At 45.6% G+C, this 18,325-nt stretch overlaps 1 protein-coding gene across 1 annotated transcript in view; it reads left to right on the top strand.

Annotated features, from left to right (window-relative positions):
* DPF3 (double PHD fingers 3) overlaps window positions 1-18,325 on the top strand; it is a 207,938-nt gene that overhangs the window by 84,240 nt on the left and 105,373 nt on the right. The window contains exon 2 of the mRNA XM_088670137.1: window positions 16,948-17,108. Coding sequence (XP_088526263.1) covers window positions 16,948-17,108 — 161 coding nt within the window. The remainder of the gene's footprint in view (window positions 1-16,947; window positions 17,109-18,325) is intronic.

The raw sequence follows: 18,325 nt of genomic DNA, 5'->3' as shown, positions 1-18,325 counted from the left end.
TCTTGTTTGCTTTGGCCCAGTTGTCTAATCTGTTAAAGTCATTATGAAGTATGATCCTGCCCTCTGGGGTATTAGCCACCCCTCCCAATTTGGTGTCATCTGCAAACTTGCTCAGGATGCCCTCAAGCCCATCATCCAAGTCATTGATAAAGATGTTGAACAAGACTGGGCCCAAGACAGAACCCTGTGGCACCCCACTAGTCACTACTCTCCAGGATGAGGAGGAGCCATTGATGAGCACCCTTTGGGTTCGGTCAGTAAGCCAGTTACAAATCCACTGAATGGTAGCATTGTCTAGCCCGCATTTTACCAGCTTCTTTACAAGAATATCATGGGGCACCTTGTCAAAGGCCTTGCTGAAATCAAGATAGGCTACATCCACAGCGTTCCCTTCATCTACCAGGCTTGTAATTCTGTCAAAAAATGAGATCAGATTAGTCTGACATGACTTATTTTTCAGAAGGAAGCCCCCAACCAGGACATGAGTGAAATAGCAGTCTCTCCACTTGTGATTCCCAGCAAACAGTACAGTGGTACCTTGGTTTAAGAACAGCTTGGTTTATGAACAACTTGGATTAAGAATGCTGTAAACCTGGAAGTAGGTGTTTTGGTTTGTGAACTTTGCCCTGGAAGCAGAACATGTTCTTCTTCCTGTTGAGTGTGTTCCATCTGTAAATTGAGTCCCCCGCTGCTATGGGAAAGCACGCCTTGGTTTAAGAACACTTTGGTTTAAGAACCAGGGCTGGCTCTAAGGCAAGGCTGGGTGGCGCAATGTGCCACGGCGCTGGGCCGCCAGGGGGCGCCATACTGCATGCAGCGCCCGCCAGACAGCCGCGCTGGAAAACGGGGCGGGGCGGGGGCGCCGGAGGGATCTTCGCGCCAGGGCGCCAGATACACTTAAGACGGCCCTGTTAAGAATGGACTTCCGAATGGATTAAGTTCATAAACCAAGATACCACTATACTCAGAGGGATACTGTTCTCACAGTGGGTGGAGAAACATAGCCATCATGTCCTTGGTAGTCTTCTCCAGGAACTTGTCTAATCCTCTTTTTAAAGCCACCCAACTTGGCCGTCACTACATCCCGTGTGAGCAAATCCCACAGTTTTAACTATGTGCTGGATAACTAAGCACTTTCTTTGGTCTGTGCCGAATATTCCAACATGCATGGCCCTGTGTTCTAGTATTACGATTGCTTTATGGTGCCCTTCCTTTGAACAATTACAGCCTGCCTTATGCCATGGCAGCTATTTCTCCCCATGTGCCCTGAAGTAGCAACCCAAAGATTAATCTTGGCAAACTGTGCAAGTGGTTGGCACCACTGGAGCAGCTCCAGAACATTTTCTCCCCTTGCCTTAAGTGTATTTACATACCACAGCACTTTGCTGTCCTGACACACTCCTTTCTGTATTCATTCCCAAGTCTTGGGCTTTTCGCTTAGTTCTTTCTCGACTATTTTGTCTTGGATTCTGTTCCTTTATTTTTTAAAAATGCAACTGTGACTGAAATGCTACTAAAGAGTAAAGATCGAACAAACTGGCTGCAGCCTCTCATCTCTTAGTCATCACCTTATATTGTTCTTATCCTAATTAATGTTTGGCAGTAGCTATTCTGTTGAAGTTGGGCTGGAATCTGTTATGAGCCAGCCCTAACTTGACCGCACACGATCCCTGATTTGGAGGATGAGAATCTCAAGCATGTCCTAGTAGCTGAGGTAGCTTACGAACTGCAGGAGTATTATTATTATTATTTCTTAAATTTATATACCGCCCTTCATCAAGAGATCCCAGGGCGGTTCACAGAATAAAATACAAGATAAGGCCATAGCTGCCAAGTCTCCCGTATTCCCCGGGAAATCCCCGTTTTCCCAGCTGTCCCTAGCTGAAAAACGGATTTTTTTTGTTTTCCCCCGGTTTATTCTGGCGCGACGGCCATTTTGGAACTGGGCGGACCACATAGCTGCCAAGTTTTCCCTTTTCTCGCGAGGAAGCCTATTCAGCATAAGGGAAAATCCCTTAAAAAAAAGGATAACTTGGCAGCTATGGTGGAGCATGCTCAGAAGCGACTTTTGATGCTGCTCTGCCCAGTTCCAAAATGGCTGCAGTGCGACTTCTGGCACGACGGCCATTTTGGAACTGGGCAAAGCAGCATCAAAAGTCACTTCTGAGCATGCTCCGCCCAGTTCCAAAATGGCGGCAGCGCTACTTCCGGTCTGCTACTTCCGGCCCGGTCCTTTATTTCTCCAACAGCAACTTGGCAGGTATGGATAAGGCACAAGTAAATAATTAAACCAAAACAACAAAACAATGACTACCCCCTTCCCACAGATACATTTAAAAGGTGATAGGTGTGTTAATTTGAGTAAACCAAAAGCTCCAAGGAACCCGTAAGAACTTTATCATGCCCCTCTGGAAAATTACGATAACCTGGGCATAGTAGAAATAAGTATTTGATAATAGACTTTGCATTTACTCTACCAAGTCCACAACACTCAGACCAAAGGGGAAAAGAATACCAGCTAATACACTTTCCTACATCAGGCATATCAATTGTATAGTTTAATCAAAAACAAACAATTCCAATTTCTAACAACTGTCAAAAGCATAATTATTCTTAAGGCCTCGTCATTCTAATAACCCATTACGTTTTTATCTGAATTACCAGACAAATTAAAAACTTAAGAACCATCTCGCCTATCTATTGTTCCAGCTTCTTTTAACTGTTCCCAAAGCAATTGTCCTCTTCAGGAATCTGCATGAAGCCGTAGTACCTTTTTAAAAAAGTCCACCAACTTAATTGGAAATCTCCATCTATAATTAATATGTAAATGCTGTAACTCACTTGTAAGCCATTTCCAAAGCCTATGCTTTTCTAAGTGTCTTGCAAGATAAATCAGATAAAATCTGTATTGGAGAGTTACTCATTAATAAATTTTGTGTCTGCCAAGCAGACCTCCTTATTAGATTTGTCAGATGCTTCAGTCCTATAAGTGTACATCTGGAAGTAAGCCCTGCTGAACACAGCAAGACTTTCTTCTGAGTAAACATGCATAGGATTGTTGCGCTGCAAGTCTATATAACATGAGCCACAGGGATGCTTATTTCCTTGCTGGTAGCAAGACTTTAGTGCAGGGGTCCCCAGACTTACCGCGCAGTGGGCTGGAGGGTGGGGAAAGCGCGCAGCGGGCCGGAGGGCGGGGGAGTGCGCGCCCGTGCGCATGCGCACACGCACATGGGCGGGAAAAAATCGCCGAAAATCCTTTGTGCGCATGCGTATGGGCCTCCCCGCCCCGGAAGTGCATCGGAAATGACCTCTTCTGGGTCGGGAGAGGCCCATACACATGCGCACAAAGGATTTTCGGCGATTTTTTGCCGATTTTTAAGATCGTCGCCGCGCCGCGCAAGAGCGGGCGGCGGCAGCGGGCGGTGGGGGTCGTCGCGGGCCGGATTGGGAGGCCGATTGGGCCGCATCCGGCCCGGGGGCCGTAGTTTGGGGACCCCTGCTTTAGTGCAAAGGCAGATCCAAGAGTGCTGCCTGCTTGTAGAATTGCTTCTGACCTTTTCAGGTGTTAAGATCTGCAGAGGGGAACCAAGAGAGGGTGGGTTTTTTTTTGGTGCCAGCCTCTCATTCTTTGACAATGAAGGTGTTTCGTGGGACCCACCTCTTTCGTCTGTTTGGAATGGTTTTACTTGTTCTATCATTGTAATGGTTTCAACTGTTATTATAAGTTGCCTATTGTGTTGTTGTAAAGTGCCCTGAGACCTTATGGTGAAAGGCAGGTAAGGGATCTAATAAACAATTCAATTGTTGTTGTTGTTTAGTCGTTTAGTCGTGTCCGACTCTTCGTGACTCCATGGACCATAGCACGCCAGGCACTCCTGTCTTGCACTGCCTCCCGCAGTTTGGTCAAACTCATGTTCGTAGCTTCGAGAACACTGTCCAACCATCTCATCCTCTGTCGTCCCCTTCTCCTAGTGCCCTCAATCTTTCCCAACATCAGGGTCTTTTCCAAAGATTCTTTTCTTCTCATGAGGTGGCCAACGTATTGGAGCCTCAGCTTCACGATCTGTCCTTCCAGTGAGCACTGAGGGCTGATTTCCTTCAGAATTGATAGGTTTGATCTTCTTGCAGTCCATGGGACTCTCAAGAGTCTCCTCCAGCACCATAATTCAAAAGCATCAATTCTTCGGCGATCAGCCTTCTTTATGGTCCAGCTCTCACTTCCATACATCACTACTGGCTACGTTATGTTTAGTGACTGGCTACTTTACGTTTAGTGATGTAAACGATTCAATAAAGAATATTAAACCACATTTCCCTTCCCTTCAAAGTAGCAGAGAATCACAGATTTTACCAGGGGTGCTGTATTATTTTGGCTTCTGGACATGTAGTTGCATCCTGAGAAGAGATGCAATGAAAAACATTAGCAGCTAGTCAATGGCGATTAATCTTACATAAACAGTGCAGTTATCTCACAGCTACTCAAAAGTAAGTCTCTTTGATTTACCTAAAAGAGGCTTCCTCCCAGGTAAATGAGTAAGCAGCCAAACTTTCCTGAACTCAATAGGATTTACTTCTGCGTAGTCACGTGCATAGGGTCGTGCTGTATAGTATACATATGCACCGCGAAGACTCATATTACAAAGAATTGTTATATGAAGGCCACAATTACTTCAAAATAAGTTTAACTAAACTCAGTGGGTCTCATCTGTAAGTAAACATGTAAAGGACTGCATTGTAAACGACTTGCTCAGGGATGGAAAAATATTTTCAAATCCTTACACACACCCTGCCCCCAACCTCACATTGCTGAGAACCAGGTTTTTAGGCAATATCATCACCAGGCCTGAGTGATCAGGAGTCAGATTTTCCTGCTCTGGATCTTAGGGTGCTTCTAGATAGGGGCCTTTATTGTTATGTCGTGAGTGTGATTTCAGCTCTTCGTGAAGTCAGCTCTGAGGAGTGAGTCAGCATACTAGCAAGGAACTGCTAGGAGTCAAGTAGGTATAACAAGAACAATCTTCTTTATTGCAGTAGGAATCTTGACTGACTGGAGGGAAAGGGTGAGCTCCTTTTATACTCTCAGGAGCAGGGCTTGGGGAAAGGATACATTTAGATTTTGGCGGGACCCTATCAGAGTGAGGATCCAAATTGTGCTAACAAGTTAACCAATAGCAACTGTCACTGCACCCATTTGAATCGCCCTGGAGCGGGAAAGGTAGTTACAGGACTAGCAGAGTAACTCATGTACACAAATTAAACCAATACATAACACTTATATTGCAAGTGGGTCATTCAGATTCCATTTCTTGTATTTGTGCTTGGCACATAACTTACACACATTCCTGGGTTTTTTCTTCTTCTTCCAGTCATGGATATTCATAGCTATTCTGATAGCTGTCCATATCAGTAGGCTGTTCATCTGCCTTTTTTGTATTGGCAAAAGTTAGAAAATGTGGAAAGGACTGAGGTAGGGTGGCCAGATGAGAGAGAGATGAGGAAATATCAGTAAAGTATAGCTTGAAAGATGCCCATTGTAATTCCTCTTCCACACAGCTATTGAAATTATAGGAACCTGTTATCTTTTTCAATTGAATCTGAAAGGCTTAAGATTCGAGCACCATATTTGACACTATATAGTACGGTAGGTAGGCAGTATTTATTTTTTAATGATTTGATAACTACTGAAATTCCCTTTTCTACACAACTATTAACATTATGGGAACTTATCTTCTCTTTTTAAATGAATTTGGAAGGTTTAACATCTATCAAATCATTAATAATAAATACCGCATATTCTGCGGTATTGTGTGCAATATGAAGCCCCCCTTCAGATTTGGCTAAAATACTGCCCCTTCTTGAAGCCTTTTTGAATGCCTTTGTCCTTTCATAATATCTTAATAAGTTAAAACTTAAAATAAATAAATAATCCTGGTGCTATTGTGACCAGAAGTGCCTGGTAAGCAAAGCCCACAGGCATCTGGCTGGCCACTGTGAAAAGAGTTTGCTAGACCGGATGGGCAATTGGCTTGATTCAGCAGAGTCTTGCTATGTTCTTACAAATCAACACAAATAGTCCCCCTTTCTCTCCCATCAGAAACCCTTCTGTGTGCAAAGGAAATCAACTGGATTCCATCTATATGTATTTTTGTGTGTGTGAAGAAAGCATGAGTTTAGATAGGAGAGGTCCAGTGGTTAGCATATCACACTCCTTGCAAATGAAATTGAGACTGATGAGTGGAATAGAAACCACCTCCCATGATAGTCCTTTATCATATTTGAATGCCTTTCTTCATTATGTAAAGGTAAAGGACCCCTGACACTTAAGTCCAGTCGCGAATGACTCTGGGGTCGTGGTGCTCATCTCGCTTTACTGGCCGAGGGAGCTAACGTTTGTCCGCAGACAGTTTTTCCAGGTCATGTGGCCAGCATGACTAAGCCGCTTCTGGCGAACCAAAGCAGCACACGGAAATGCCGTTTACCTTCCTGCTGGAGCGGTACCTATTTATCTACTTGCACTTTGATGTGCTTTCGAACTGCTAGGTTGGCAGGAACTGGGACTGAACAATGGGAGTGTTGGCAAAACACCATAGGGGACGCCAGGGTTTATGTGCCCCCCCCCCGGGCCGGCCTGCAGGGTGTCTCAACCCTCCGGTGCAGTCAGGAGATATCGACCTAGACTTTGATAGCCTAGGTACGCTGTTGCAGAGTTCACACAGCTTGAGCGTCCAAGAGAGAGAGAGACGTGTTGGCATATTTACAGGCGTTTATTCAGCAAGAAGATCAAACCTATCCATTCTTCAGGAAATCAGCCCTGAGTGCTCACTGGAAGGACAGATCCTGAAGCGGAGGCTCCAATACTTTGGCCACCTCATGAGAAGAGAAGACTCCCTGGAAAAGACCCTGATGTTGGGAAAGATGGAGGGCACAAGGAGAAGGGGGACGACAGAGGATTGGATGGTTGGACAGTGGTCTCAAAGCTACGAACATGAGTCTGACCAAACTGCGGGAGGCAGTGCAAGACAGGAGTGCCTGGCGTGCTATGGTCCATGGGGTCACGAAGAGTCGGACACGACTAAACGACTAAACAACAACAACATTCAGCATATCTCAGAAGAGAGAAAAACATGTCCTCTCCTTCATCAGCACAGCAGAGAGAAAAAAACAATAGCAATATACAACGGAAGTGCACAGACATGTGACATACAACAGCTACACGTCTGTACCTTAAGGTGGAACTGAATTCCCAACAACCTCCCCCATTCTGTGTAACCTTTAAGCTCCAGTACTTCCTAACTGTAGCTTTTGTACATAAACCTGAAGTTGTTCTCTGTTAACAACTTTGGACAACAGATCAGCAGGAACCTCGTTACCTGGCATGTAGGACACCTGAATAAGTTCTTTCCGGATACACTCCCTTGCATGGTGTAACTTGATCTGCAAGTACTTGGTCCTTTGCTTGCAAATCTGAAGCCGGCTAAGCCAAACAGGACCTGTTGTCTTGAAACACCTGTATAGGACAAGTCACCTTGACTCTGACATCCTGAAACAGTTGCATCAACCACTCACAATCCAATCTTCATGTGTCTGACGTAAGGTTTCCTACCAAACATCTTCTTACTGGGTGTACAGGCAATTGGTGAGGACAGACACCGATTGTATGTACAGTGGGACCTCGACTTACGAGCTATTCGACACCCTACGTTTCCGAGTTATGAGCAGAAAAAGTGGCTCCGCGCTTACGATTTTTTCGACATCCGAACAGAAAACGCATTCGCGGCTAGATGCGGTTTCCTCGATTTACGAGTTTTTAGATGCGGTTTCCTCAACTTACGAATTTTTCCGTTTCCAATGCATTCCTATGGGACACCGCGTTTCCTATGGGGAAACTCGACTTGCGAAGTTTTCGACCTACGAGTGTGCATTCGGAACGGATTAAATTTGTAAGTCAAGGTCCCACTGTATAAACAAAAGTTGAGAGTGCTTCAGCCCAATATTGTTCAGGAAGATTGGCGTCGTGCAGCAAGGTTTTGAGGCCTTGTTGTAATGTTTGGTCTGCCCTTTCACACAAACCATTCTCCCAAGGATGTCTGGGACATGAGAGGTCATGTTGAATTAATTTCTCAGCTAGAAAAGCTTCAAACTGCTGAGAAGGGAACTCACCCTGTCGCGGGGATTCGAACCGCCGACCTTCTGATTGGCAACCCCAAGGCTCAGTGGTTTACACCACAGCGCCACCTGTGCTTGCTATCTTCATTATGTGGCCATAGACTACAAGGCAGCTTCATTTCTGTTGGATTTCATTGGAATTTCTCATTAAGAATGTTAGCCTGATATGCTAAAAAGATATGCTAGAAAGATAAAGAGATTGAGTAAAAAATCCAACAACCTTGATTACTAAAGTTAAGGAGGATCTTTAGGGGAAAGTAGACATTTTCTGTCAAATGTGTCTCTTGTTGGCACTAACAACTTATTGGATGAGATAGATTTTAGTGCTTTGTTATGTATGTTGATTATGTTTCTTATGCATTATCCCATCTTTATTACTGCAAATTATATCTATTCAGGGCAGGCAGATGTTTAAATAAATGTATCTTTGTATTTGCGTATTTCAAGGCCAGGCTTGGGAGCAAAATAAAATCTAATTATTACACTAATGTAAATTTATTATAGAGCTGTTAAATGTAATTGTGGTTTACAAGGCTCATATTGTGAATCCAGAATTATTTCACTGCATGCTGCTCGTTGCTTGGGGACAGAATTACATAGTTTAAACAGCTTACTTCCCCCCCTTTCCTTTGAGTTTCATAAACTTGTAGTACGACAGATCAATTAATCATGCAATTGTAAGGTTAGAGTCTACCTCAAGACCATCTAGCAAAACCTCCTGCACTGAGACGGCATCTTTGTACACCCTGAACAGATTAGATTACTCAGAATGCTATAAACAGAGAGGAGTGAAGAACGTGTGCCATAGGAACCTGTAAGGCAGTCAAGTGAAACAAGGTTTTTTTTTTTTGCTGCAACTTCTGTTGTTACACTATTGGTGCATCAGGAAGTGTGAACCATGACAGAAATACAGCTTGAGACTCTCAAATGAAGAATGGTGCGGTTCAAGGCCACCTGGCACTTTAGGAGCCAACTCCTAGGGGCCAAAGGGGCTTCGGCCGTCCCAAAAAAATATTTGAGAGAGGCCCTCAAAGTTGATGGACATTGCCATTCAAATGGTTTGCATGCACCATGTCATGTGATCGATTATGCAGGGCGGGGCTTACACCCCCCCCCAAATATCTTATTCAAGTTGGCATCCCTGCCTGGCACTGAGAGTGATCTGGACCACGTGGGCACAATGTGCCGCAGTTTGGATCCATGGGCAACCTTCTGGGAAGCCACAGGCCAGTAGTAGGGGGAGCTGGAAGAAAAAGTGGACAGAGCAATGGATATGACACCTATCTTTGTGCCATAGGCTACATTCTAGCTGTGTAGAGGGTTCTGCATCTCCCTCACAAAACTGTCCTCCATCCAAGCAAACAAGAGGCATTATCACAGTTCAAGGACACATGCCAGCCAGGCAAAAGTACTTGAGGGAAAGAGTAAGCAAGGACAGTGAGAGATGGGGCATTGGGAGAGGGGTGTGGCTGAGAAGGAGATGAAGCCTGGGATATGTCCAAAGAGCCAGACAGAGACAATTGGAGGGCTGCATTTGGTTCCCGTATCTGATGTTCCCTATGCCTGATCTTCAGTATGTGTGCTTCAGTATGTGTGCAGATAGTTTTTCACCACTTTCTCAATTGCTTCCTAAGGTTTGGAAGACTATTAGCAAGGCCATGGGAATTAGGTTTTGATGTATAGTTTCTATGTAAAAAACTAGCTGGCCCTGCCACGCGTTGCTGTGGCTCATCCCTGTGACTGCCCCCATCCTGTTCCGACCCATGACGTATTCTGTACCCTCCCCCCCGGCTCATCCCTGTGACTGGCCATAACCTGTCCCGACCCATGACCTATCCTGCCCCCCCTACCGCCACCCCCGGCTCATCCCTGTGATTGGCCCCACCCTGTCCCGACCCATGAACTATCCCAGCGCCTCGGCCCAGTCTGCAAAGCCGAGGCGAGATGCTGTGGAGAGGGAAGCTTTCCTAGCTGCAGTACCAGTGTAGCCATCACTAGAGGGTGCTGTTTTGCAAAATCTCCTGTGCTCCCAGCATGCACTTGAGGGTGATTTGTGAGTTCTGGAACACGGGGATTGGGGTTTTTTTACATGGCCAAGGTGTGACATCTGTCTACCAACCTGTATATGGTCACTCTCATATTCGCTTGGGACGTTTTGTCAAAATTTGACCGTAATCAGTCAAGCGGTTTCGGAGAAAAGTGGACAGCCACCCGCATGCCCTTTTTACATATATATATTATTTATCTTACTTGTCTTGAGCCTTCTCAAGAGCCTTCTCAAGAACCTCCACTAGCAATGAGAGGATTCGTCAAATTCATGGAGACTATGGCTGTCAGTGACTACTTACTACAGTGGCTATGCTCTGTGTCTGCGGTTGGAGGCAGAAATGCTTCTGCAAATCAGTTGCTGGAAACCACAGGAGGGGGCATGCTATTGCGCTTGGTTCCTGCTTCCTGGTTTCTTACAGGCACCTGGTTGGCCACTGTTCACTACTAAGCCTGTTGTTCGTACTGAAGCTGAAAGATTTTGATTTGGTTAAGGTCACTTGTTAAGTTCGTGACAAAGAGTTCAGCTTATGTCTTTGGTGGTTTCACACCAAAATACTAACATCATTGTGTAGCCCATTTGAAAATGGCAGGTGTCAGAACTAGAGGAATTTGAGAGGAACATTAAAAGAAAAAGAAAACCACCTCACAGAGACTTTTCTAGAGTTATGGCAAGCAGACACTAGCTGGCTATTCCTACGCACTTAGCAAGCTCTCAATTTCATTTTAACATCTGCAGTTTTGTGTAACTAGTGTTATTAGAGGCTTGTGTTAGACGCATCATAAAAGCTCTCTTCAGGCATTAACATTAATTAAACAGGTGAGGGGGTGCAGTGAGCATGAGTATGTTAGTTCCATCTCCTTCCATAACCATTTCCATTGCCCTTCAACTTCTGGAGAGCGACTGTCTGCAGCAGGGAATCTTCTATCCTTGTAGGGCTCCTTGTGTATCCACGCGACGGGGTGAGCTCCCATTGCTCTGTCCCACCTTCTGCCAACCTAGCAGTTCAAAAGCATGCCAATGCAAGGAGATAAATAGGTACCACTTTGGCAGGAAGGTAAACAGTGTTTCTGTGTTCTCTGGCTACCATCATGGTGTCCTGTTGCGCCAGAAGCGATTTAGTCATGTTGGCCACATGACCTGGAAAAGCTGTCTATGGACAAACGCCGGCTCCCTCGGCCTGAAGCGCTGCAACCCCATAGTCACCTTTGACTGGTCTTAACTGTCCAGGGGTCCTTTACCTTTACCTTTGTGTATTTTAGATCCCTGGAAAATTAGGCTTCTAACTTACATGGGGAGTCTCCATGACTGGAGAAAGCTACTCACTGCCTTCCACAATGACAGGAGATGGAGCTAGCACAGTCATGGATGTATATTTAGGTTTTATTTGTTTCTTTGTTTGGTACTGCAAATCTTGTATATTGGAAGAAATCTTTTAGTGTGGCAGCACCTCACTTTGGAACACCCTCCCTGTTGACGTCAAGCAGGGGTCTTTTACTCTTTGCTGTGCCTGCTTAAAACATTTTTTGTATAGGCAAACTTGTCGAAATGTAGGTGTTGATGTGTTTTGATCTTTCTTAAATTTTAATTATTTCACATGTTTTTAATTGTTTTGATCAGCTTTTGTTGATAATTTTAATATTTCCTGTAAACTGTTTAGAGATTTTACCACACTCAAGCAGCATATAAATTTTGTTAAATAAATAAATAAAATTCCATGCTACCTCCCTCTTGTTTTTCTGTCCCCCCCGTTTTGCTTATATTATCCTGCCAGCATTCACAAGCTGAGTATGCTGGAGTGATGATACTGATAATTGCAGCGTCTCTTTTTCGTTTAAGACAAAATGAAGCAGGTGATACAGTCCTCAATAACGTCTCACTGATATATGAAATTTTCAAGTTTCTTACAAACCTTTTAAAGTCAAGGGGTTATTCTGGATATTCCAAAGTTGGCAAAATGTGAGCAGATGCTTTTTATTTATTTATTTATTTAAAATATTTATGAATCGCCCTCCCTCCAAAGAAGCTCAGGGCGATATACAATAATACCAAAATTATGCTCTCTCCGTCTTTCTGCACCCACCCACACCCCAAAATCAATTTAAAACACAGAAAGAGACGATAAGTACAAGAGATAAATGATGAGAACAAAGCTAAATGTGGTAAAGTAGAGCCTATATTCTGCGAAAGCATTTATTTTCTGGTTAAAGCTATAGTAACATTTTTTATAACATCAAATAACTGACACATCATAAAAAAAATCTTAATAAAAAATAATCTTAAAAATCAGAATTTCTTATTTTCAGACCTCTATAGGCTTTTCAACTGCTGCCAATAACTGAACCCTTTGATTTTCATATAACTTTCCCCCACCATAGCAAAAGTGGTATTTTCAGATTTTAAACAATCCTTTATGCCACCAATTTAACAAAAAGATTTAAAGTTTGCAGTTCTACCATACTTTTATTTTTAGCATTGCAACTAAAGTGTTGAGCAGCAGGGATTCTTATACTGGTAGCAATAGTTTAACTTTTGCCAACCTGATGCCCTGCAGATGTTTAAGCCTAAAACTTCTATCAACCCCAGCAAGCATGACTTGTTTAGTCCCATCTGGAGGGCACCAGTCTGGCAAAGGCTACTGTAGTTTATTGTTCCCTAGTTTCTGTTAATACAAAGTGATGGGCACTGCTCATATTTCATTCTTGGGAGGAATTTTTGGTACACACAGGACTTGAGCAATGGGTGATAGTTTGTTTGCATGCTCTCTTTTCTCTTAAATTCTCCTCCCTCCCTCTCTCTCTCTCTCTCTCTCTCTCTCTTTCTCTCTCTCTCTCTCTCTCCCTCCCTCCCTCCCAATTTTCAGTGTGACAGAAATTTGACACTATGCTGTTAAATTGTTGATTAGTTCCTTTGTCAGTGTGTCTGATAAAACAAATGTGCGTGTCACCCAGTTTTAATCAGCTTCATTTCTTTCTAGTGAGACTTCAGGTTGGGTTTGTGTGTTGTTCCCCCCCCCCCCCGCACTTTCTAATTGAAAACAGGGGTCTAGACAGTCGCCCTGGGACTTCTGTGCAAAGAGCTTTCTCAGTAGGCTGGCATCTCCCTGCAGATTGTATATCCACAGCCACATCCCCTCCCTTCCTGGTGCCATACAGGCCTCCACCCCCTGCAGTCCCTCAGGGAAATGTCTCTGCTGGTACTGGTTCCACCCCACCTCATCCCACATTCCCATATCCTTCAGGCTACTGGAAAATCCTACTAAATATCTGCTACCTTTTTTCTTTCTCCCCGGCGAGACGGTTGCGGCTTTTTACACTTGCACGACGGACAAATTCAGCCGTAAATATAAACTCTCGCATGAGTTTTTCCCGCTGCTTTGCGCCAGTGCCAGGAAAAGCTGCAGCGGTTAAACTTCTTATCTGCCGTGCAGCTGCTGAAGGAACCAGGCCACAAGAAAAGTGGTGGATTTAATTTAGTCTAGAGCGAGGGAAGAAATAAAAGAGAACAAGGTTCTCTCTCTGTGGGTGCACCTTTTAACAGCTACTGTGGCCTATTTAAGCCCTTCTCCTGTTATTAAGCAGATTAGGGTTGCTGTTGCACCACCCCACATATAAGCTTTGTGATAAAATGCCATATGTTGCTATGTGGCTGACTACTGGAGGAGGAGGACCACACAGTTCAGCATGGGAACATGGACTCACCCAGACACAGCTATATATGTAACTAGCTGGCCCGGCCACGCGTTGCTGTGGGTCATCCCTGTGATTCCCCCCACCCTGTCCCAATCCATGATGTATCCTGCCCAGCGGTGTCGCTAGCCTTCTGGCTGCCCAGGGCGGCTTCTTCCTACTCAGGCGGAGCGGCGCTGGGCGCCTCTCGCCGCTCTGCCTGAAGAAGCACACGTCGCACTACGGAGCGGGTTGTAGGGGGGCGGTGCTCCAGTGCCCAGATCCGAGGATCCAGGCGCTGGAGCACCGCTGCCAGCAACCCGCTCCGTAGCGCGACATGTGCTTCTTCCTACTTAGGCGGAGCGGTGAGGGGCATCAGCGGCTGACGCTGCTCTCTGGCCCGCCCCTTGCCTCCTCCCCACCAGGAAGAAACGAGGGGCGAGGCCAGAAACATCAGGGCCTTTGCGATGGCGGTCGCACCGCCGCCACAGTAGCGAGGGGGCACCGCGCTGCCCCCCACAGCCACGCTGCGCCCCACCCCCGCCCCTATTGTGACGCCCATGATCCCACCCCTCCACCCCCTCGGCTTATCCCTGTGTTTTGATAGGATACCCTTCCCTCTGTTGTCCCCAGGGAGTGTTGGCTCATCCCCCTATTTCTCCATACCTTGGCCCCCACCCTTGGAAAAGGAATTGTCAGCTTCTTCCCAGCATGCACTTTTGTCTGAGCCTTCTGTTGTCCCTGGGGAGTGTTGGCCCCTCCCCCATGTATCTCCATACCTTGGCCCCCACCCTTGGAGAAGGAACTGTTAGGTTCTGGGTAAGCCCTGCTCGGTGCCGCAAACCCCGCCCACCTGTGTGGAAGGGAGGGCGGTAATTCCAGGGACAGCCCTGGATTTACGGAAGCTGTCCTGGTTTTTGATTTAGGATGTCCTTATTTTCATTGGAGAAATGTTGTAGGGTGATCCTCTGGAAGACTCTGTGAATAGAAATAATGTTTTATTATAATATATGTTGGAAGTCACCCAGAGTCACTGGGGCAACCCAGTCGGATGGTTGGGGATAAAAATAATAGAATTGTTGTTGTTATGGAATAGGACATCACTATTTTCATCGGAGACATGTTGGAGGGCATGCTATCACCTCCACTTCCCCAGTTCATCTGCCTCGCTCTCTCTCGTTCCACCTCTCAACCTTCCTGCTATCTAGTTGCTCAGTCTGTCATTTTTCTTGGCAGTGGGAAGGGTGGTGTGTGTCTGGTGCAGGGGGAGGTATGTATGTCCAGTCCAGTGGTTGCTTAGCAACCAGGATATGCCCCCCACACCCTGTCCCATTCTCTTAAGCTTCATTGGTGAGGAAGGCAACGGGAGGATGAGGCAGTCAACTACGATGAGTAGCACTGAGCAGTGGTGGAGATGCCTGCTGGCCAGGATCTTTATAACCTCCCAAGGGGCTTGTAACCGCAGGATCTTGTGTCTCTTTTGGGCAGTGAATCAGAGCAGCTCAGCCCTCCCCAAAGCTGCATTCTGTCATTCTTTTATTCCCTTTCTGTGCAGCTATTTCCCTCTCTCCCATGTTGTGCTTTATTTACTTTTTAATTATCAGAATGCTGTACAATTCATTTTTGGAGGGTGGGAGAAGAATGCTGAACAGCCCCTCTCCCTATCCAGTCCTTTAACAATTAGGCCAAAACCTCACCACAGCACTTAAACAAGGATACTAGTTCCGGTTTGAAACTGGCAAGGATGGTAAACAGCCTGACTGTAACTAATAAATTGTACAAATCGTCTTGTTCTCATGACACATCAATCAAAACACAACTGCCCTAAGCAGGGATGGGTTTTCTATAGTCTCAGAAAAACAGACTTTGATGTGGAGATACACCCAGACCAGTGCTAACTGTGTTCATTCAGAGGGAATTCCCATTGTGTTCACAATCCATGGATCAACCCGTGTTTAGGATCTCAGCTAATAACTCTATGAGAATAACTCTCTGAGACAGCCATTAGTGCAAATTACATGCTGTTTTGCTTGCCGTTTGATGCCCATTTCAGTGCGCATGAGAGCACATTAGCAAGTATACTTGCTTCCTGTTAAACTACGTAATTGCCTGTCAGGTGAAAGTTGCTACAAGAGTAAGGCATAATAGTGAATCAGACATGCTGCTTTAAACTCAATTATTATTTCATTTTAAAATTAGGACAACTTGCCTTCCTCCAACTTGCATGCTTTTGAAAAACACGTGTGTTTTTTCATGCTGGCTCTTGTCATAGCATGGCCTACTGTTTTTGCAACTGCAGTGTAGACCCCCAGAGTTTCTGTTAACATTGCAGAGGTTTCTAGGTGCATTCTCAGTTCATGTTGGAACGGAAAATCCAGTCATGTTTGAAACTGTGGGCCTCTCCATATGTCCTTTTTCTTGTGCATTCATGGTTATTTGTGCTCATGATGGTATTGGGGCTTTTGTACATGATCTTGCTTTGGTTCCCACTCCCACCTGAAAAATGTTTGGGGCAGACATACTGCTTTATCAGTCCAATCAGTGCATGTGGCTTAGTTGCCTGCTGAAATCCAGTAACTGCTTATTCCACAAATATTCCTGGCGTTGTTGTTTTTTGGTCCTGCTTCTGTTGCCCTATAGCACAAGAGTCCCTGTCCAGATGGCAATAATGTGGTAATATTGGAGACACACCACCAAACAACTAATAGAACAGAATGATGCGTGGACAACCCAGTGTAAATCCACAACTAACGCGCTATTATTGTGTCAATGTCCTGTTGCAGAGTGTACCCACAAAAAGTCACCAATCCACTCCCTTCTTAAAAGTTAGGGCCTCACTAGCTTCCTCCCTTTGTGAATAATAGGCCTGTGGGGGGTGGGAAGGTGTGGAGGACTTCAATTAATTGTGTACTTTCAACGCTTTTCTATAATTTCATTATCCTGTAATTGCACTGATCTTTGCTTAACACGTTTATATGCCCCTTTCCCTCTTTGCTTTGTTTTGATCCTGGGGAAGGTGGATGTCCACTGCTTCATCCTCTGCTTCTTCTTCCTCCTCTGCAGACTTGGGGACCAGTTCTACAAAGAAGCCATTGAACACTGTCGCAGCTACAATTCCCGGCTATGTGCTGAACGCAGCGTCCGTCTTCCTTTCCTGGACTCACAGACAGGTGTAGCTCAGAATAACTGTTACATCTGGATGGAAAAGAGGCACCGGGGACCAGGTACATATTATTCATCAGTGGCATTGAGCGCACAGAGTTCTGTTACCAGGAACTTTGAGAAGCCACACGCAGGAGGGCCTGCCTGAAAGGATATGCTTGAAAGGGATTCCTTTTGTTAATTGCAGAAGATGAGTAAACCCAGTGGAGACTGGTGCTTATTGGGACTGGTAGGGCGGAAGGCAGGGAGCCCAACAGCTGGTGGAGCCACAGCCAAGGACAGGCAGAGCCTAATAATAATAATAATAATAATAATAATAATAATAATAATAATAATATATTATTTATACCCCACCCATCTAGCTGGGCTTCCCCTGCCACTCTGGGCGGCTTCCAACAAACATTAAAATACATCAAATATCACAGATTAAAAACTTCCCTAAACAGGGCTGCCTTTAGGTATTTTCTAAATGCAGGGCCAGCTCTAAGGGAAGGCTGGGTGGCGCAGTGTGGCGGAGCCGTGCTGCGCCCGCCCACCAGCCACGGTGAGAAACGGGGCGGGGGGGGGCGCCGGTGCGATCGCCACACCACGGCGCCAGGGCACCCGACATGCTAAAGACGGCCCTGTCTAAATGTCAGGTAGTTGTTTATCTCTCTGACCTCTGATGGGAGGGTGTTCCACAGGGCGGGTGCCACTACCGAGAAGGCCCTCTGCCTGGTTCCCTGTAGCTTTGCTTCTCGCAGTGAGGGAACCGCCAGAAGGCCCTCGGCGCTGGACCTCACTGGCAGAACGATGGGGGTGGAGACGCTCCTTCAGGTTTACTGGACCGAGGCCGTTTAGGGCTTTAAAAGTCAGCACCAACACTTTGAATTGTGCTCGGAAACATACTGGGAGCCAATGTAGGTCTTTCAAGACCGGTGGTATGTGGTCTTATGTGTTATGCCAGTTTGGTCTCCATTCTCCTCCCTGTTGGGTTCTACAAAGGCAAAGCTGAGACTAAGGAGGAAGAAGATGACAGGCAGGTCTACCTCCTGGACTGGCTGTAAGTAAGAAGGCCGGGAGGCAGGAGGGTCCTGGCTGAGGTTGTTGGGGCACTGCCCCATTTCCCTTACTAGACCAGCCTCCACTGAGGAAGCCCAAATTATTCCTTCGCCCCCATTCACTGTCACTAGAGAGGATTGCTTGACATGTTGTTTCCTTCTGACACAGCATCTTCTCAGCCCCTTTATTTCTATTGATCTTCATTGCATAAGTGCAATGGAAAGTGAATGGGAAATGG

This window comes from Zootoca vivipara, chromosome 1, assembly GCF_965207765.1.
Source record: "Zootoca vivipara chromosome 1, rZooViv2.hap1.1, whole genome shotgun sequence".
Lineage (NCBI taxonomy): Eukaryota > Metazoa > Chordata > Lepidosauria > Squamata > Lacertidae > Zootoca > Zootoca vivipara.
The sequence above is the reverse complement of the archived record's forward strand: the minus strand, read 5'-3'. Positions and strand labels throughout refer to the sequence as shown.